This window comes from Stegodyphus dumicola, chromosome 6, assembly GCF_044657685.1.
Source record: "Stegodyphus dumicola isolate Sdum_Otavi_A_Nest chromosome 6, ASM4465768v1".
Lineage (NCBI taxonomy): Eukaryota > Metazoa > Arthropoda > Arachnida > Araneae > Eresidae > Stegodyphus > Stegodyphus dumicola.
This window is the reverse complement of record NC_140773.1, coordinates 43,512,659-43,535,356: the sequence shown is the minus strand read 5'-3', so window position 1 is coordinate 43,535,356 and position 22,698 is coordinate 43,512,659. Positions and strand designations below refer to the sequence as shown.

Here is a 22,698-nt window from a genome sequence, read left to right as displayed (position 1 = left end):
GAAGTCCATTTATGCTTCAAGAACGTATATGAGAAATGTGATATTTCGCTGCAGTTTTCCCCACTTATTGCATGAGACGTAGTTGACTAAATCCATGGTAAGACGAGTCAACACCATTATAGTTCGTACATCACTATTAGCCTTTTTTAAATTACAGTAAATTTAAAAATTCAAATGCGCCTCGCCGCGGTGCGAATCATGAATCTTAAGGTTTGTCAGTATCAGATGATTTAGTTATGTAAATACCTCTTTAGTTCTTAAGGATAAAATTTAAAATGCTCTTGTAACTGGAGAAAATTTATTAACCAGAATAAAATATTTTAGCTTATTTATGCAGTTACATACATTTTAGCTCGTGAGTTTGTTAAAAACATTTTCAGTTGCCTATAAATCGTATCAAAATTTAATTAAAAATTTTGTTTTCATTTGTTTGTAAGCAACACTCGTTTTACACAGTTTTCATTTTCGGAGTTTTATAAGAAGAATAAAATATCAAGTAATAAATTACAAATTAATTTTCTGCGGACAGTTTTCCAATGAAATGTTAATTTATATAATGCACATCTTAATTAAATACGATTGTTTTCGGAGTCTTGATTACATCATTCGCGCCGTGCGTAGTAATACCGTTAGGGTAAGTAAAATTGTAACAAAAATTTTAAAATATTTAGATTTCAACGGTCGTCCGAAAGAGCTCTTTTAAAATCTAATACGGTTCGTAGTAGAGATATAAATCGCTCAGGTGAAATAGCGAAACATTTTATAAGATGCTAAGTGAACATCCATTTATTCTTACATCAGAACGTTCAATATATTCTGTATATTTGAAAAGTGAAAATTCTGTAATGTATTTCACTAAAAATATTGAATGTTTTTAATTAGATACATTATGAGTTAAGTGCATTTTTATTTAAATTAGTCGTACTGAAAATGTATTAGTAAAATCAACAAATTATTCATAAATCAAGGTATTAATAAATTTACTGATAAAAAATCTGATTAATAAGTAAACATTTATATTCTTAAGATTTGTACCTGTTGCTTTTAAATAGCTCAGTTTGTTAATCGATAATAGACAGACAGAATCAAAGTGAAAGATAAATAGCTTACATTTCGCCGAATGGCAACAGATTCGGATGAAAGTGAAATAATGCACTAAAATGAAGCAATACAAAATCGTGTTTCGAGACTAATAGCTCTTTTGAACTAAAAAGAACTGAATTATAGAATACATTATTACTGGAATATATAATACTGAAGAAACTGTAAAGCAAAATAGAACTGGGCAGCATATGTGTTCGAGAGTGTTACTATGTTTTAATGCCTTTCTAAATTATTAGATCTTTCTTTAAAATATTTTTATTCAATTTAATTTTTATATTGTATTTTAACTCATAATTTTTTTATATTTATGTAAAATTAAATAGTTTAGTTGCGAAATTTCTAGATTTTATTATTTCTAATTATATGGAAAGAAGAAACTGAAATTGTTTTACACTTTAAGTGTTTTCAGAGTAATATTTATTCAAGGCATTTTGTTTTCAGAAAAGATAGAAGCCATCTATAATGCATCACTTTCTAGACTTATATGTGATAATACTAAAGTGAAGGAGATGCAAATGAGCGCGCTGCTTACCCCAAGTGACGAGTAAGTGTTAATTCGAAAGCTTATAATGATAAGAGTTTACGCTTGTCCTGTTTCAAATTTAAGATAATAGTAAATATTTCTTTATGAGCTACTCTGGAAAGTTTTCTTACATCCGTCATGGTAAAGTTCCTTAACTAAGAAGTAATAAATATCAAGAGTACTAAAAGGCAATCTTTTGATTCGACAATTGGTAACTTACAATTTATTGTGCTTTTAAGGGCCAAATGAAGACTAACTTGTGATCCAGTTTAATTCAAGTAGAAATAGTATTAAATTCTCTTACTATCTTCCATTTATGTATTTTTTAAATGATAATAATCAGCGTCTTCACGTTACTGTTGGCTTGAAATGAGAGGAAAGAATTAATTAATTATGTAGATAAAACTACCTACAAAATAACAATTCCACAAAGGGAACATTTTTCAAAAAAAATCATACTTTCTAAATTAACTGCAAAAATATTTCTTTAATTCACTTGAAACTATGCTAAAATAATATATAACGCTATATCTCTTAAAGAAATTAGTTTGACTAACCTTGAATTACTCAGTGCATACAACCACGAAATAATATTTAATAGCCATATTTGTTTAAGAAAACATAGTAGCATTAAAATAAATCGCCTTAAGAAAGAATCTTTAAGAAGAAATGCTTTTGTACCCAAACGAATATGGCAAAATAATATATTCAAATGTGCAAATAATGCACTTCTTTTTTTTATCACTCTCAAATCAAAGAAGTATCATATCATCAATTCAAACGACTCTATTTAACATTTTACCTCTTAACTAGAAATAAAATTTCAAAATTATACCTAAGCAACATTTGAAATTCCACTGCATGGGTAAAATTGAAATGCGAAATTTAAATAGAATTGGAAAGCACTTAGAAAAATTTCAGACTGTGATAATATGCAATAAGACTAGACTATAAAATTGACTAATAGCGTTATTGATTGAATAGACTGTAAAATTGCGTTATTGTTTGAATAGTCTGTGATATTATGCAATAAATGTAATGAAGATTAATACAAAATCTATTATCCTATGCAAACAAATTATTAGACTCAAACATTAACAATTTTTATGTAAATTATGGTATAATTATAATTATAAATAATAATAAAATTATAATCAACAATTTTTGGAAAAACATACATATATTGTTATATTTCTTAATTTAATGATGACTTTACTTAAGAGAAAGGTACCATAAAATAGACGTATTTTAAATTTATGGAAATATTTCATAAATTTAAAATGTGAATTCTTATTATTTATTATCTTGTTATCTCATTTTGAATAATTATCTTGTTTTCTCATTTTGAATGAGTATAACTGGATATGAAGTGGTATTTAAAATTGGGGTTGGGGGTTGAGTATGATTTCTATCCCAAGCAAAGGTAAACCAAATATAGCAGCGAATCCATGCTTTTCTTTAAAGAGCTTCTAATCATATTGCTTTTCTAAAAAAATAGATCAAATTTACTCAAGTGTTTAATGAAATTTATATTTAGCGAGCTATTAATTATTTACAGATGTTTGAATGATTATAAACAGAACTCTTTCCTTTTCCAGAAATCCAGTAGTGCCATGCTCCAGCTTGCCGGAAATTGATCTTTATCTTTGGAAATCTGAGCCTGAGCATCATGAATGAGCTGCTTAATCTATAAATACCAAAAGAGTTTCTTATTTCAAAACACTCGACGCTTAAATGAAATAGCGTTATTGATTGAAAATATTTCCACTGGGTTTTGTACACCTAATATTTTATTTTAGATTTTAATTATTGTTTGTTGTATAAAACCATTTCATAGTGTATGCTACCATTACTGTTAATACATTATTAATTAAATAAATAAATCTCTGTGTCAGTCCATCAAGGTCTGTAACATAACTTACAAAATATACTCATTTACATACAAGGATATGATATAACTTTTATATAAATTATAAGTATTTCTAGAGGCAAGTATCTTATAGTCCCATCCTGCTTTTAGCTAGGTTAGAAGGTTCTTATATTAAACTAAATAGTTATTATAGTTTGATCTCATCTTTCTTAATCCTCCCCAGAATGCAAATTATCATTGAGAACATATAAACTGATAGTTAGAATGTATAAGCTGAGGCGTTTTGAATCTTAAGAGAGGGAGAGTTTCTAGTACTCCCCCTGCGCTGTTAAATTTCACCAGCTCTTATCTAAAAGTGATTATCTGACTTTTGCATTCTCTTGCGGTTGATATTTTAAATTCATGCGCCATCAAAATTACTTGTGCCAGCTTTTAGCTTAGTCATTCGACTGTGTTGTGTGAGACATTTAAATGTATTTGATATCATTATTTATTATTAATTTAAAATTTATTTGACTGTTATATTTATCCTGCCCCACCCCCTTTCAAAGATTTCTAGTTCCTTCTACACCAGGAAGTCGCCTGAAAGGCTTCAGTTTTATTACCGACAACATGAGCGCATCAATAAAATCGTCATCACCTTCGATGTGATAAGTTCGATCTTAAGCTTTTTAGAAGAATTAGAAACGAAATTTTTATTACACCCTGTTTCAAAGTTGCAGAAGGTCACCATAGTAACCTCCGCTCTTCAAAGACAAGCCCTGAACTGGTACAAAGGTATTGGGAAATTTTTATTATGTGAACCAGGCAGTAAGAATTATACTTGATCTGTTTAAAACCGCCTCTTTTGAAAGTGTTTCCTGTAGTGAAATGTAGCGTGAAATTAAAGGAGGAACGTTTTGGTAAATATCAGACTAGGGAAGAGGAAACAATGGACTTATTTTAAAGAAAGTGCAGATGATAAATCTGATATATTGAAAACGAAATCTGATGCAGAAATTATTCAAATAATATTGCCTAGGTTGTTGCCTTAGATTCAGTACTTTTAAACTTAGAAAAAAAACCTGGGTATGATAGAATAACGTTTTCAACTAGCGATGAAATTTGAAAGTCGTCAAGTATTAGTAGGTACGTTTTCAAATGTGGCAGAATTTTTCATCAGCTAATGACGATTCTCAAATTAAATCTCAAATGAGGAAAGTGGAGAGACGGTAAGATATCTTTAAACTAGTTACCGATCCTGTACTACAGAGAGCACAGTCACTCCAGAAGGCAAAACCCCCTAAACTTATATAATGTAAAAGAAAATTTGAATTGTGGTGAGAAATACGGAAAGAAGTTATAGTATAGATCAAAATCTTAACAACTTGGCAGTTTAACATAAGAACCATATATAATGTAACTAAAATTTAAGTCCTGCCATTTTAGTCTTGAAAATTCATACTTGTTAAAATTACTAATTCCTGTAATTCTAAACGTAAGTTACTTATTAAGAAATGCAAATTTTAGTTGATTCCCATTTCCTAAATAAAAACTGCTTAGAATTCGGTACGAAGAAGCAGCTGCATATCGAGTTCAGAGCCTTGGTCGTCTGACTTATTTAAATAAACACCATACTTCAATATTGAGTCTTCTATTTTAGTCACCCTCATCGTCAGAAAGTCACATCGAGCTTTTTGCTTTAACCTTCTCGATCCTGTTGTCATCGAAGAACATTTTATATATTATCTTTTGATCCAAATTACCCATAGCCTTTAAAGCAACAATAGCGATAAACTGCCTCTGACTTATTTTTAATTTATTTCACGGGAAGAGCAACTGATGCTTTATGTAATTGTGCTTATGAACCATGAATACGTTCGTATGAGCTGTCTGAACCTAAATAAATTTTAATATGATATAATTTATATTAATGATGTGTTTCTAGTACGTAAATTTATTGAAGTTCACTCAAATTTAAGTTTCTTAGAAAGTATCAAATGGACCCGAAAATTAATATCACAACTGAAAAATATTTTAATTTTAGAAATCTTATTTTTGATCTGGAAATGTGTACTTTAAAAATAGGCTTTCTTCCTGTAACAGTGTCGTCTATTAATAAATATAAAAATTATGATTTTTAAATTTCCAAATATGCAACTCGAGTAATATTTTTTCAATTGTAACTCTCTTTTCCTTTACGATAAAGCTTTTGAAAGAAGGACAAAAGCACTGAAAAGCATTTGAAAAAGGGGTCTTGACCACTCTGTTAATTTAATAATTAACTTACTTAACTGTTTTTTTATGACCCATAGTATTTAATATTAGATTCAGATTGAAATAAACAATATAAAATATTCTAGAGTCTGTAGGTTAATTTCGAAGGAGGAAACATGGAAAATAAACAATGACCTCTCCAGCATTTCAAAATTCGGAAATCAACAATGATCTCTCGAGGATTGCATATAGCAATCTGGATCTCCTAACTACTGCATGCAAGTGCTTCCAGTTGCTGGCATTAAGGAAAGAGATAATTTCTTACAACGTAACTAACCATTATTTTTTTCATTATATTAAATTTATGTAAGCATCACAAATGAAAGCTTTGTTAACAACACTAATTTTTGGAAAAGCTGTTCCAATTTTCTCTCATAAATCTATATCTACAAATACAAACTGCTCCACAAAATAATAGCCTAACTCCAGCGGTACTTTGACAAACTGGATTCCGCCATTCTAATGCAATGGTTACAGAGGAATTGGAAAAGAAGGCAATATAAGGCTATAACATAACCTTTGTTAAGCCGACGTACGGATAGATAGTCAGCAGATAGAGAATAAGGATTACGGCCTCCTTCACAAAGAATGAAAGCAGTACTGAAGAAGAGCTACGTTTTTGGAGGGCCGCTTTATATAAGCAATGGGAAACTATATCGAAAATAGTAAATAAGTAAAATAAAATTTATCCATTTTAAAGGAAATAATTTAAAAGAGCGAGATCTAAGTATATAAAATGCAACGCATTATGATAATAATAGTCAGCTCCCGATTCTCTAAAGAATAAGCGAAAGCATAAAACTCGCTACAGTATGACTTACATGGGAATAAGAATGCATGGAATGAATAGCATGGGATAGTTAAAAAATAAAGAATAATTCCAACTTTAAAGATGTACAGTAAGACCCCGCTTAACGCTGTTTCGTTTAGCGCTGTTTCGGTTTAGCGCTCTTTTATTTCAACCCGGGGATTCCACGAAATCGCTCGCAGCATACGGGGATTCCCCGAAATATTATGCAGCGATAGGTTTCAAATACATATCCGAAAGAGTGTACTTGTATTTCTTGTTTGGTGCGGTATTGTACAGACATATTTTGAAGGGGTAAATGTGGAAGATGTCGAAGAAATAATTCAAGAAGCAGCGGCAAGTCTTTCTAATGATGAGCTCAAGGAATTAACTGAACAAGAAGAAAACAAAAATGTTGACAGCAGTGATTCAGAAGAAGAGCAAAAAGAACTTTCGATGGCGTTTGTAAAAAGGAGTTTGTCTACCATAACTGAAATAATGGATCAATTCATTGAAAATGATCCGAATTTTGACAGGAGCTCAAAAGTAAGGCGTGGTGTTAGAGATGCTCTATCCGTTTATGAAGAACTTTTAAGAGAACAACGCAAAAGAAAAAGGCAAACAACATTAGATGCTTTTGTCACAAAAAGGCAGAACACTGAAAACGCGGAAGGCTAACTAAATATGACTGAATGAGAATTTTATTTTTTTTTTTTTTTTTTTTTTTTTTTTTTTTTAAGAATATTCGTTTTGTTATTTATATTCTGTTTTTATTTTTGCAAGAAATAATAATGTGGTATTAATTTGGGCTTTAAGAAATAAATGTTTGGTTTTATTTTTATTAAAAAAAACATACTTTTTAAATTTAATACCTAACCAGTTTCCTAGCCATCTTCCCCTAACCCCAATATTTACATGTAAAGATAGCCTCGTTTAGCGCTGTTTCGCATTACGCTCTACTTTGATGGAACGTATCCCCCGCGTTAATCGGGGTCTTACTGTATATGCATTTTGAGACTTAATATGAGAAGGAATAGTAAACAAAATTGTATCAGCTATTTTATTGTAGTATTTTACGACATAACTCCTTCAGCCTTTAAGGAAATTACATAGGTTGGGGCAAAAGTCATGGCAACTATTTTTTTTTCCTTAACGATACCAGTCCAGTTGGAAAATGTAACATATACAGACGAAAGGACAAGGTCTTAACTACATGTGTGGACAATGAATAGCACTGAAATATCGTAACACGAATTTATTACGGTAGTGTACAAGGCAATATGGCCTTCACCGTGAAAAAGAATGATAACACAATACACATAAGGTTGACATGACAAACATGGGCCTAAAGACCCTCAATGTAGTCCCCTGCTACTGTCACCACACGCTGCCAACGATGTGGGAGGCGCTGAATACCATCAGCCTCAGCATTTGCCGCACCATGTGTGAATCGAGTCATCTGTTGGCGCACAGCGTTAGCAATGCCCTCTCGTGTTGCACACCGCCTACCACGTATTGGTTCCTCAATCTTGGGAATAAGATCAAAGTCGCAGGGCGAAAGGTCAGGAGAGTACGGTTGGGTACTCCAATTCTTCCCATCCCCAACATCGGAGTAGCTGCCGTACACACTCTGCTTTATGTGGTTTTGCATTGTCGTGCAGAATTATTGCACTGTCCATAAGATCCGGACATTTATCCCGAACGCCACGTCGTACCCGTCGCACCAGGAAGTCCCTGTAGTGCTGTACGTTCACTGTTCTGCCATAAGGAACAAAGTTGTAAACAATGACACCCCTGTCGTCATACGCGACGATCACCATCAATATGACTGGGGAAGGATTCTGACGGACCTTCTGCTGCCTTGGCGATCCAGGATGTCGCCACTCCGCGGACTGATATTTCAGTTCTGGTTTGTATGCCCTGGCCCAAAATTCATCGACGGCGTTTATTCGTGACAAGAATTGATCGCCGTCCCGTTGCCAGCGTGCAAAGTGGTCGGAGCATATTGCATAGTGCACCCACCTTCGAACTTCCGTCAGTGCATGCGGTACCCACAGCGAAGCGATTTTGTGTAGCTGTAGCTCATTACGCAATATCCTGTGGACGGTGCGTTTCTCGATGCCACTTGCTCTCTCTAACTCCAGTAATGTCCATCGTCTGTCTTCATCCATGAGGTGCTCAATGACGGCACGTGCCAATTTGGTCTGCACACTCACCGGTCGTCCCGAACGTTGCTCATCACTGGTTGACACACGTCCTTGCTGAAACTTTCCTACTCACCGTGCTACTGTACGATATAGCAGAGCATTATTCCCAAGGGCTTCTACTAATTCACTGTGACATTCCATCGCATTTCTCCCTCGGAAGACGGCTATTTTGATGTAAGCTCTCTGCTCAACACGGGTTACTTCCATCTCGCACAACACTCACCAACGGACTGATTTCAGAGCCCTCGCTACCACAGAGACAGCTATCACAGAGCCATCTGTTGTTTTGCATACACACTGTGCCTGCAGAACTTCCACACGACACGTATACGCTTTGTGATCTGTTCACATACCTACAAGAAAAAAATAGTTGCCATGACTTTTGCTCCAACACTCGTATATTTTAGTTTTTTTTTCATCAGTAGATGGCGCCAATAACTTAACTCCTGTCCAGTCATTCTTATCTTCTCTTATCTCTTTCATTTTCACTTTGGCAGCTGGGGAAGATGGCTCTGTAGTGAAATCACCGATACTTGTCCTGCAAAATTTACAAATATAATGCTGATTTTCGTTGTTTGACTTCTCCACTAACTCATTTTCGATTTATTTCAGATAGAAAATTTTAATTCTATTTAAAAAATTAATTATTTTTCTAGGTACACGTTTTTATCACAGCAATAAAGTACACGTTTTCTCCTAGATCAGCCAAAAGGTCAAGGGTGTACAAATTGTTTCATAATTCAAAATTTCACAAAGGACATTAGGAGCATTGGATAGGGATACTGGCTACTTTCAACTTGTAAAGAAAGGAGGGGTAATGGAAGAAATTTTAAAGAAGTCCTAGGAAACACTAAATTTTCTTTAGAAAACTTCGAGTTCAAGAAAACTGATTTTCGAGAAAGATTAGCATTAGTAATACACAATATTTTTTTCATGCAAGCTTCTCAAATGTTCAGTAGTTGACTAGAAAAAAAGCACATCATGTAGTTTTTTCGTAATCAGCGTTTTTTGAATCAATCAATCGTTTTTATAATCCTCAAGATTACCACAGGCATCTCGAAGATTGCCCCTATCATGGCAATTAAACGCTGAAGTGCAAGCTGGAAAAAATTAGTTGTACTGTAAAACAAATCTATTCCCGGGAGGCTGAGAAAAGTCGCTGTGCCAATTCATTTTCTGTCAAACTATCTTTTTTAGCATAATAATTCGAAGATAAATTTCAAGTGCTGCATGCTGGGGGGGGGGGAGTCCGCAGGCAAATGGGCACTTTTACGTAAGCTTATAGCTTCTCTGTACAATGTCACATTGAGAAAGGATATAAAAATAAAAAAGATAAATATAAAATTTCTCTATAAAACAAAAGAAATTTTTGACGATGGAGATTAGTGATTTCTTTCATACATTTTTGATGCAGGTGTCTTAATTTGATTTCAAATAATAAAGTTTAAATAACGGGAATGCAACTTTTAATCAACATACCGAAGTCCAACAAGTGGCTACTTAACATTTCAGTTCAAGAACTAAGAGAGGCTTAAAATATCCTGTCATAGCTGTAAAATATTTTTTTTTCTGTTTTTTGACTAAATACTATTTCTCTCCTTTTTTATTCATGATTAATCTTTGCCATATAATGTTAAAAATAGCATGTGAGGAACTTCACAGTGGTATTTTTCATTTTCACATACACATACTAAAAGTAAATAAATAAATAAAGCACATTTTCAGATTTATCATCCAAACATTATAGCTAATGGCTTGATCATAAAGCAGAAAATTTGTTTGCTACCTAATAATATAAACAAATAAAGTAATGATAAAATTTATAAATAGACATATTTTTGAGACATTAAAATTCAGATCTGAATACTCCATTTGTTATAATTACAATTACAAATACATTTTATAGTAATAAAAATCATATGTTCTTTTGATTATGTGGGCATTTATCATTGTGGATCAATGTGTACTTTTATTGGTGTGAGTTTTTATCAGTATGGGTTTTCATCGGTGTGGGTATTTGTCGCATGCGCAAATATCATTGGTGGGTTCTTTTAAAGAGCTTTTTCTTTTGCGTGCGCTTTCGTCTAGTGGGCTTTCGTCATATGGTTTTATTTTCTATTTTTTTTTTTTTAATTTATTCTGTATTGAAGTCTTGCGTTGTTTATAGTTGCTCCACCATTTTAAAACAGAAACAAAATTTTCATACGAATTTATCATAAGCAAGAGTTTTTTAGTGATAATTTAATAATTTATGAAACGTATTAGTGATATTTTACACCTTTTCTTCTCCTTCTGAGTCAAATATTAAATGTCACAAATATTTTGCTGAATATCTCAAAATCTCAAATAGATGTGCACACCCATAAAATTAAAAAATTGAAACAAATAGCTACTAATTAATTATCTGCTCTCAGGTTTCAACATTTGGTAGAATTGCTCTGTTGTTGACATATTTTCGACTGTACACCATGCATATTAAATTAGGAGATTAAGTTTGATGTACTGAGTTACTTCCAGTCTTTCTTTCATCGCATACAACAGACAACCGCACATGCGCCTACCCTATACGTGCCTTAATGCACATGCATTTGCGCACTTTATATTTAACTGAACAATATCTGCCGCTGTAAAAATATAACCAGGCATATACACTGGCTCTCACTAATTAAGGAAAAATAACACAAATGAAGATTACTCAAAACGTTATATGTAGAATTTAAGGAAATTGACTCACAGTATGGTGTTATAGAATTCAGCATATGTATAAATGATCAAATTGGGTGTGTCAGTTTGGTAGAGAAAAATTGCCTTCAACATGGAGTAAACACATACAGCAATGTGCGATGCTGCCAATTATGCAGTCAATCGATTCCGTAAGAAGTGAGAGCCATAGCTTTTGCAAAACTGTTACAAGCATGGCAAGAATCTGAAGAGGAAGACTGAGAGCACCTATACGTCTTCCTAAAGCATCCCAAACATGCTCGATAGGGTTCAGTTCCGGTGATCGAGCTGGCCACTCCAAGCGCTGAATCGTCCTGTGATAGGAAATTATCAACTATTGTCTCGGCATAAGGGCACACATAAGCATCAAGGATGTCATCTCTATAGGCCTGAGCATTCATGGTTCCACATACAAAGACATGGAGGTCTCTGCGCCCACCCAAAGATATACTATCTCCTCCGTATGCGCCTCTTTCACGGATGTTTGATGGATGATAACGGGTTCCAGGTTCTTTCCAAATCAAATAATGCCTACTATTGCTTTGGAGGCTAAACCTGGATCATCCGTAAGGAGAACCGCGCTCCATTGATCAGCCGTCCAGTGGGCGTGTTGACATGCTCACCTCAAACGTTCCATTCTACGACGTGAGTTGAGCAGCACGCAAGAGGCTTGTCGCCTCGCGTACAAATCTCCTTCGGGAAGTCTTCTACGCACGGTTGACGTTGACATCAACCTTTCAGTGGCTGCAATAAAGGAAGATCTGAGTCGAGGTTCTGTTCCTTCTTGCACATAACAACAAATATCGGTCATCAGCAGTCGTAGTAGTAGTTGGCCTTTTTTGGTTGAACTTCCTGGATGCCGGATATGTGATTAGAAACTATTGTCAAAGTCTATGAACCACAGGAGGACTTGCATTAACCATCTGGCCCCTTCTGTCTGACTTTGTTTTTTCTGTCTCTAGTCCTTCAATAGCTCTCCATCGCAGTTTTTTGGGTAAATGACGTCTGGATTTATTGTTACAAATTGGCTGTCAAAGATTTCTTACCTCAGGAAAACAGCGAAATTTGCAGGCTTGCTCTGAAGCATGCAATTTTATGCTTCTAGCAGGAGACATATTTCCCTTACAGCGCAACTGATTTGCATACTGCTGGTTTACTCAGCAATTCTTATTTGACTGCATATTCAAATTTTATAGCGACTGGCTTATTTTTGAGCGAGTTATTGCAGTTTTTGCGATTTTTCCTTAATTTTTGGAAACCGTGTAGTTTTAATTTTTTTGCATAAAATTTCTTTTCTCTTAAAAAATATTTTTATTTTTATTTTATTGTTGAACAGAATAAAAATTGTACGGCGTAAAGCTAACTCAACAAATATTTCTCACCAATTCATAAAATTGCTAATGAGCTGAAAGCTTTTCGAAGAGACACGAATAATCAGAAAGTGCCGATAAACGTATAACACGTATACAGCGATGTACTGTATAATTGTTTTTTAAAGGTGGAATTTTGCCTAAAATTATTTTATTTTTTAACATACATGTTTCTTATTTAATATTTATTAAATTTTTAATATTAACTTTTCCACTTTTCGATAATTTTAACCATGTAACATAAAATTAGGTCGTTTGAAAAGCATTCGTGTCGTCATTAATGCTGTGATTTAAAAAAGAATATATAGTGTGTAATAATTACTGTCAATTAGTTCAGAATAGAAGAAGTGAGGGTTCAAAAAGCGCATCTTCGGCGGCCACATTTGTCCAAGCACTGTAACTCTGCAAGGACAAATTTTATTGAATCCTTTTTTTTTTAATTTTTGGAGGATGGGTTCTGGTATTGCTTATGATTGTACGAGCAGAATTTCTAAAAAGATTCCTGTGATTACTTTTACCGAGTAATTATTAATTTTTTATGTAATTTGGTAAATATGCTGAAAATATCACGTGCTGAAATCAATGCTGAAATATCATGTATTTTTCCCTAGATTTGGTGGAAGAAAGGACTTAATAATAATCAAATAATAATTATATATTTTCCTATTCCTATTTATAACTGGTACCTTTGAACCTAACATGCAATGATATACACTAGAATTTAAATTACGGTATTTGTCGTTTTAAGTAATTCGTTTCTCAATTTCCGTAAAAAGCAAGACACTGATTGATAGTATTTTTATGAATCGTAAAAGTGTTAAATAATTTTTTCCTTGTTTATTAATTACATTAATTTTATGTATTGTAAATTGTTATTAATATAATTGGTGCATCTGATCAAGATAAAATGTTTTATTGTTATAAATTATTTACATAAATTTACAAATTGTTAGGCACTATAGTGATAAAATTAAATAAAATATTTAACACTAGTAGCTTCGCTGTTAGCCTTCGTCTGGCTTTTAAATGTACCGGAAAAATGGCTGAAGGGAACACCAAACGTTAAATTTAAAAACTGCGTAGAATTTTAATCTGCAGGACAACTTCATAAAAAAAGTTATTACGTATAACAAAATTACAATGAAATAAGCAATATCCCTTAATACAAATATTAATTATCCTAATAAATAAATTAACCAACTTTCCTTTGCAAAATCTTAAGAACTCAAATGATATAAAGGAGGTTAAGAACTTTGTTTCCTAAAAAAATCACTCAAAACTTTTCAATATCTTAAAAACAGTGAAATGAGCAATGAATAACATAAAATAATACAAACAAAAAATTCTCAAAAAGCAAAGCATAATTAATGATATTTTATCTTATATTTTCAAGAGGAAAAAATTACAATGAAATAAGCTATATCACTTAATACAAATATTAATTAACCTAATAAAAAAATTAACCAACTTCCCGTTGAAAAAAAAAAAATCATGCAAAACTTTTCAATATCTTACAAGCAGTGGAATAAGCAAAACATAACACGAAAGCAACTCAAAAAACATAAAATTCCGCGCAAAATTTTACTCTGCAGAACAACTTTATAAAAAAAATCAATAAAAATGTATTATGTATATATAAAAATGACAATGAAATATGCCAATCTCTTAAAAACAGTGACATAAATCAGTATCAGTATCAGTATCAATCTTGCTTTTTAGACAAGAAGAAAGATGATGAGGACTTTGGCGAACGCCGTTTCCTCCAATCCGTGAGGGTTAATATTGAAATTAACAACAAACGTTTTTACAAATTTTTATTAAACATATACAAACATCTATGCCTTCTCCGGGATTCGAACCCGGACCCTTCGGCACGGTTGCTTACGATGAAAAATTGTTGCCAAATCGATATTTCTAAAAGTATGAATCTATTCAAAATGATGCGATTTCATCAAAAATCTATCAACAACAATAAGGAAGGGAAATTGTTGCCAAAATCCCATTTTTAAAGATGTGAGATGTGAGAAGTGTACTCGGAAGCTTCATTTTAAAAAATTTTTTAAATTACAAAATATTATCATTTTTCCAAAATTCTTTTTGTAAAAGCAGTCGCAAGGATGAAAGTTTAACGTGTCCAAAAACCAAAGAAAAATAAACTGTACATTTTTAAAAATAAACTTTTTAGAAAAAAATCCTGTTGAAAAGGTGTTAAGCTCACTTTGTTAAATAAATTCGTATATAATCGATTTATTGAAACTCGAAATTTATTTTAAGTTCGTAAAATAGCTAAGTGCCTACGTTTCGTGACGATGTGAAAATGGACTGTGTAGAGTAAAATCTCGCTTTCCTATAGCTCATTATGTCCCAAAATGACGCGATTTTGTCACAAAATATAAAATAAAAAAATTCGAATTCGAAAAAATAGCTTCGAGGTGCACTGGCTCTTGTCCAGGTGCACCTATATACCACATTTCGTAGAGATAAGTGAGTATGTAGAAAGACGTATCTAAATATTTATGTAAATATATTTCTATAATCAGCTTAATTGAAGGTAGTTTCTTTAAAGGAAAATCATAAATGTGAAACAAGCATGAAATGAAATCATTGAATTTACATAAATCTATTTTACTTTTTTAATATTTATTTCCTTGTTGTTACAAAGTTGTTTTTATGAGAAGAATCCACTCAATGTTGTAAGAGTACTTCTATCTTTTTTATAGTTTAAAAAAACTTTTTCAATTATCCTGAAAACATCCCTTTTTTTCACTTAAATGGGCAAGGATATATTTTAACTGTAATTGAGTATTATTTATTATTTATAACACTCTTTAAATAGATATTTTTGTAATGTGATACGAGCAGTTTTAACTGTAGTATTGTGTGTACTGTTATGAAAATGCTGTATAATTTCTGAGTAATTTTAATAAAAATGAGCGTGACTTTTTTTCGCTGTTGCATTTTTTTTATTCAGCATCAGATGAACACATTTTCCTGTTACACGTAGAAATCTTTTCTCGAGATAAACATTAGAAATAAATTAGAATAGAATTTAAATAAGCTTTTAGAATTTTTTAATAAAACAAGGATATGCACTGAGGAACCATCTAAACCAAACGCCCTTTAATTGCTTGTTCCTTTTGATATGCAATTATGAAAATCTGTTTGCTGTTTAACTTTTATCTCTATTTGTTTAATATTTTGAATTTTATGATCTCATGAAGACATTTGATTGAAATGAGGTGAATCAAAATTGGCACTCTTGAGTTTATCCTTCTCCTCCCTCCAAAAAACAACTCTAACAATTTATTAATGTGCAAAATTTAAGATTTAAGTAGTTTTAAATTGAAATTAAAAATTAAATCATTTAAAATAACAAAATATTCAAATAAAATCTTTAAATAAAGGAAAAATTCAAATATTATTTGTATAAAGTACCATTCTCCTGAAATTAGGTAAAATAAAGAGCTATTTCAATTACATTGCTATAGCTAATAAAAAGTATCTGCATTTCTGCGTTAGTATATTACAACTTAAATTTGAACTATTAATCTTACTGAAATAAAATAACTTTCTTTCCTGTTCTTGAAACATTTTTATATGAAATGATTCTTTAATAAATTACGATAATATTGGGAATAATTCAGAAATATTAAATAAATCAAAAAATCGATAAGCATTCAATTGGTAGCTAATAAACTCTAAACAAATCCTTGAAATATGCAGAAACTTCATTTTAAAGGCATTAATGTTACACATATGCATTTAGATTTCTCATTATTTCTTGTTAATTTCCCATATATAGTAAATTTTAGATACCATCTTTATTACTTATAAAACAAAAATCCAACAATAGCTAAGCATTTTATTATAAATTTAATGTATTTTTCCTGGAAAATACACGTATGATACATTGTAGAAACAAGTACGCTTCATAGCCGTAAAGCAATGTTTTGAGTTCACAAACATGACCCTTGTTTGTTAGTTAGATTTCATTTTCAGGTAGTGGAGGAAACTGCAAACGATCCCTCTTTCTATTATAACCTTCTTGATTACTGTAATAAAGGAGGTTAGAACAGCTGGAGTAAGCATGACGTAACGAAAATGAAGTCAAGGAAATGGCAACAACGTAACGTCCGGACTTATCATGGTTGCCATACAGCTAGAGGATAAGACTATGAAACATATTGTAAAATAAAATTATACTGACTTTTGGAGCAATATTATACCTAAGAAGCTCAGAAAAGTGTCCTTAGACATAATTGCTATAAAATACGGTTGAAACTTCGAATGGTCTTCTAGGTTTTACCATGTCGTCTAGTTAGGATTTACACATTTTCATGTACCTAGATTTTATTGAATTTGAAACAGTTATTTCCAATCCTTGTGATTCTCCTATGCACTAAGTAAAAAAATCATTTATATTAAGTATTAAAATTAGAACGGGAGACTTATAAACACTCAATGATGAACGCTAACATGTAGACCATTGGTTCTCAACGGGTACGGTACCGCTTCCTCAGGGCGCTGTGGAAGGATGCTGAGGGGCGATGAACTTGTTTTCGAAGGAGGCTTCGAGCATGTTTTCGTCTTTCCCGAACATCACAGCCAAATTTCTGAAGGCACCGTCTGTCTCAGGGTTACTAATAACCTCATCACAAAAAATGCGACGATAGTTTGATAGCCTCTTATAATATTTCAAAATTAATTACTAAATCGGAGAAGGCTCATAGCATGGGCAAAGAGTTGATTCTGTCGGGTATCAAGGATGTTTTAGAAACGGTTTTACACCATCCAGTCGCATCCAATGTTATGAGAAATGTCCTATTAAGCAGTGATACAGTGCGACGACGAATTGATGACATGGCGGACGATGTTGAAGCTTCGTTATACAAACTTTTGATACCCACTGAATTTTCTTTCAGGTTGATGAACCAACCTTGCCTGGTACTAATGAGGCTTTAATGTTAGTGTATTCTAGTTTGTGAAGGCAGAAAAAAATATTCAAGAGATGATTTTTGAAAAAAAAATTTGATTCCAGATAATAAAGGTTAATATATTTTTAACGCTGTCAAAGATTATTTTAATGAAAAAAATATTCCTCTTGCGAACATTATGTCTGTTCATTGTATTTTTACAATTTTCTTTGAAACAGCCATTGACTTACATTTTAAAGAGTTAAAGTTATTGCACTTACATTTAATTGGATATTACATTTTAAAGCTGTGATATTTAGACTAATTGTGGTGTCACTTTGCAAATGATTTGTATTCATACATGTGCCCCAAATAATACTTATTGTGTAATTAAAAACTTGTTCATTGCTTATTATGCAAAGTATTCAGTTTAAATGTCTACCCTTCATAAAAATCATAATTGTACACATTCATAAGACATACTTTCAGGTTTCAAACGTCAGTCTTAAAAGGCCAGCGAGTGATGTTATTCCACTTGGGAAGCTTGACTGGAATGAGCCTGTGCATTAATACTTCATAACAAGATAAATACTTCATTTACTAAAGAATACTACTGAATGTTATAGATATTGAAACTATCAAAGTGGTAGTAAAAGAACTGGATGGAAGTATGGAATCATTAATCAAGGGATACTATGCATGGTTCGACAAATCTACACCATAGATTGATCTTTGAGCATAAATTCACCGTTGAAAACTGGCAAAAATATTTAACAAAAAGGGGGCGAACTCATAATTCATCCAAAACTCGGGAGAAAAAATTCTGATTTTATTAAAATTAAGTTTGTCAAAATGTTAAATATATTTAAATTTAATCAAATGTCATTTTTATTGTTGCAGTGTCCCCAGACATCTGAAGAATGGATTGAGATTGGAGAAGGATTCTTAATGAGATGGAACTTCCCTCACTGCTATGGAGCTATTGATGGCAAGCATGTTGTTATCAAAGCACCTCCCAGAAACGAATCCATCTACCATAACTATAAGGGATCCTTCAGCATCATATTGCTGGACGTTGTAGACCATGATTATAGACTTCACTATATTGATGTGGGAGCGAATGGAAGATGCTCAGACGCAGGGGTCTTCAGCAATTCTGCTATGAAAAAAGCACTTGAAACAAATGCATTAAACCTGCCTGAAGATGATTTTCTTGTAGGCGATGATGCGTTTACTTTGACAAAATATTTAATGAAACCATACTCACGAAAAGACAACTGTTAAAGGAACAGAAGATATTTAATTACAGACTTTCACGGGCTCGGAAAATTGTTGAGAATGCCTTTGGTATAATGGCTCAACGGTAAATATGCAAGCATATGCATGTCCACTTGGATGTTATAGATGTAAGATTCATCTGTAACATCCAAGTAGAAGTAAATATTTGTAAATAAAGTAATTTTTAATTTTTTTATTATTTACAATAATGCATCAGTCTGTAGCATACTAAATATGAAATATATAATGTAAACTCTAATCTTATGGTTAGAAATTTATGTTAGTACAAACTACTTAAAAAGGAGAAAAGCTATTCAAACTACTTAAGTAAGAGAAAAAATATTTATTGATTAAACTAATAGTAAATTAGTACATGTGGCTATTAAACATGTGTTGGTATATAAAAAGACTGTTTGTTGTTTTTCAGTTATGAAAAAATATGGTATTTCATTGCTATACTGGCCCCCAACCATATTTGGCAATTTTCGATTTGCAACAAGATCTCGGCTATAATTTTGGCAAGATAATGAAGCCCAAATTTATGTAATATTTATGTATGAATGTAAAAATAAACAACACAGTATATAATAACAATAATAAGTTTTGTTAATCAAAAATTCGTTACAGTTTACAAAATATGAAATAGGTCATAAAATAAATTAAATAAATTCCAAATTTGGGCTTCTAGATGCCCATATTCGCAGGAGAATTACGTTATTCAAATTTGGATGGCTCTAGGTACCTTTGTTTTAACACAATGCGAGAAACATTTATGCAGATTCTTCATTATTTAATTTCTTTAAATATAAGACAAGACTCTAATATTTGGTGGCAACAATTTGAAAAGTGAACCGACATTTCAACGCAAAACGAAATTAATAATCCTTCTGAGCAGATTACCCCTTTGGACTAAAAATAATTACAAATTCAAAAAGAATTTTAATATTAATTCAATACTTTTTATATTAATTATATTATATATTACTTCAAAGTTATTATTTTATTCAATTAGTTATTTCATATATAAGTTTTTAATGCTCTTGATCAAAATTTTGTTTGATACAAGAATTTAAATTAGAAATGTAATAGAAATTGCATAAGGAAGGAATGCATTTATGAACATAAATCTATGTTCATAAATTTGAAAGGAGTAGATTATGGCAAATCACATAATAAATATCACACATATGGGGAAAATGCCTTCTTAAAGGAATTCCTAAAGCAAACTGCCTTATATTCATATTAAACATGGAGAAAACACCAAACCTGCTTCTTAGGATTTTGCCCAGCTATCAGTGCTATCTTATCTTTCGGTAGCTACTGAACTGGAGTTAGTTTAAAATTTGCACAGCTATACATAATACATGATACTAACAGAGGATGGTATTTTTTTATCGAAGGGGATTAGGCATAAAAAAAATCATAATTCTGACTTAAGATTACTCACTCACGGACAGTGGTAGTGGTCTTCTAAGAGAAGTTAGATTCCAAACTAGTGTTTGTTTATTTTCTTGGAAATAATGTTCATCTTAGGAATGTTGCTGTCATGACAGGGTTTATTGTATTCCAGATACAAGGACTTAAAAAAATGTATTCAGTAAACATAATTGAAATTTATTCACTTTCAAAATATATTCCTTAATCGATTTAAAAAAAATCAATTTAGTGAGAGAAAAGTCAATTGATTTAAAAGAAAATCAGTTTATTGTGAAAAGTTATTTAGTCAACTGTGGTTATTGAAATTCAAGTTAAAAAAGTTTTTTTTTACTATATATAACTGTTTTATACACCTAATTAATCATTTACGAAATAATGTAAAAGTAATAATGTGTTTTATTATTTATTAATAAAAATAATGTATTTATTCATCTAGAATCCATAGAATCAATAGCTCTTTGTGCATGTAGTTAACTATGCAGAGTTCTGACTGGAACTGTTTCTGGAGCAGAATGCAAAATTAACACATGGAATATTTATTCAAAGCTACCCATTAACAAGACAGGACAGAAATAAACTGTATAATATCTATCTAATTATTCAGAAAATCTTAAATAAATAAGTAGAAAAAACTTGGGAGCATTATATATATTATGACATAGTTCCAAGAGGAAGATATTTACTGCAAATTGTTACTTTTGGATACTACTGAAATTGTGTTTCTGGACAACACACAAATAATATATAAAGTGATATAAAAAATTTTAATAATGATTAAATATAGCAATTATACTTTATTTTTTAAATGCTGAAAGGGATAATTTAAGAAAATTAGAATTCATCTAGCATAATTTGTATAAACCTACTCAGTGTTTCACTTCCAAGCTGAATTGTAACAAATTATACCACCAGAAGGTTTTTATACAAAGCAACAAATTTAAATATCTCCAATAAAACAGATCTATTTATATTTTCATAATTCCATTTTTATAGTTTATAATATCATATATTTATTGCATCCTCATGTAGGGATTCTTGTAGAAAAATGAACATAAATTCACATAAGTATAGGAGGCTGCAACTTATTAATGAAGCAGTATTTACATGTAGAATACAGAAACTATAAACTCAGAAAACGTGTGAATGAACATATTTCACATTATTGAACATAATTATAATATGTTACATCAGTGAGTCAGATCTTTGAGAAAAAAATTACTTCATGCACAGTTATAAAGTATATTTCAAGGAAAAGTTTGTACTTACCAAATTATTTTGCGTTTACCTTTGAGCCACATGAGGACGTAAAAAGGAGTCTGCCATATAAAACCATACGATAGATGGTTTGTAAATACTATCTCCAGAAGTTCCAGATCGCTTTGAGTTGGCAATTTTTTTCAGCTCCTGGAGATAAGTTGAACGAAAGTTATTTATTTTTTGTTTCAGTTCAGCAACTCCAATTCCCTCAAAATTTAGTGTTTTAATAATGTCCTCATACGCCTTCGGTCTTCGATTTTTTATCTTTGTATTCAGCTAGTGGAGTGTTCCTTAATACTTCATAAGAAGAATATGCATTAAAAAATGCCATGGTTTGGCTGTCGCTCCATCTCGGAAGTTAGGACATTTTAGATAATCACTCTCACGACGTCTCTGTAAACGCTGCTCGGAGTAACTGCCCGGATGGATTTTTCAACAGGTTAAAACAAAGTAGAAACGAGAGCGCTGACTCATCTCCTCTACGTCTTTACTCAGTCGAAGTGAGCGTTTACATTGTCAAAGTAGTTGTAACGAGCGACTCTTTACGAGCTACTCTGTCATATGTAAACTGGCCTTAAGCAATGAGTTTTTTTACTTCTATTATAGCAGGCTACACTTCCTGACAACTGATAAATTAAATACACAAAATAATCAAATCTTGCATCTCAAAAGAAAACCAGATACTTTTCCTGATAGTAATAAAAAAAAACCTGCAGGTATTCTAAAGGTTTTTCTAACCTAACTTTTTGACAACCTAACTTTTTAAACCGTCGATATTTGCATCTTTATATCAAAATCCATCTCATATTCAGACCCAGTTATGTTAAGTCCGCAGTGCGTGCATGCAAAAAGACCACCAAATTCCTAATTCGACCTATAGTGTATTTTAAGGAATAAAATCCAAACCACTTGGGTTATGCATGGATTCGATGTTTTTATGCTGTTGGTATGTTAAGGGCTGCCCAGACGGGATCA

At 31.8% G+C, this 22,698-nt stretch overlaps 1 protein-coding gene and 1 long non-coding RNA gene across 4 annotated transcripts in view; one reads left to right on the top strand and one right to left on the bottom strand.

The window, feature by feature from the left end:
• The window catches only part of LOC118192166 (immunomodulatory peroxidase-like), an 88,694-nt gene extending 85,168 nt beyond the window's left edge, over positions 1-3,526 (top strand). For all 3 annotated transcript variants that reach the window (XM_035363063.2, XM_035363061.2, XM_035363062.2), the window contains 2 exons: positions 1,546-1,648; positions 3,226-3,526. In XM_035363063.2, coding sequence (XP_035218954.2) covers positions 1,546-1,648; positions 3,226-3,304 — 182 coding nt within the window. In that variant the 3' untranslated portion in view covers positions 3,305-3,526. The remainder of the gene's footprint in view (positions 1-1,545; positions 1,649-3,225) is intronic.
• Positions 1-22,183, bottom strand: part of LOC146996731 (uncharacterized) — a 115,168-nt gene extending 92,985 nt beyond the window's left edge. Inside the window, exon 1 of the long non-coding RNA XR_015041629.1 lies at positions 21,733-22,183. This is a non-coding gene — a long non-coding RNA (uncharacterized LOC146996731). The remainder of the gene's footprint in view (positions 1-21,732) is intronic.
• Between the last annotated feature and the right edge of the window lie 515 nt (positions 22,184-22,698).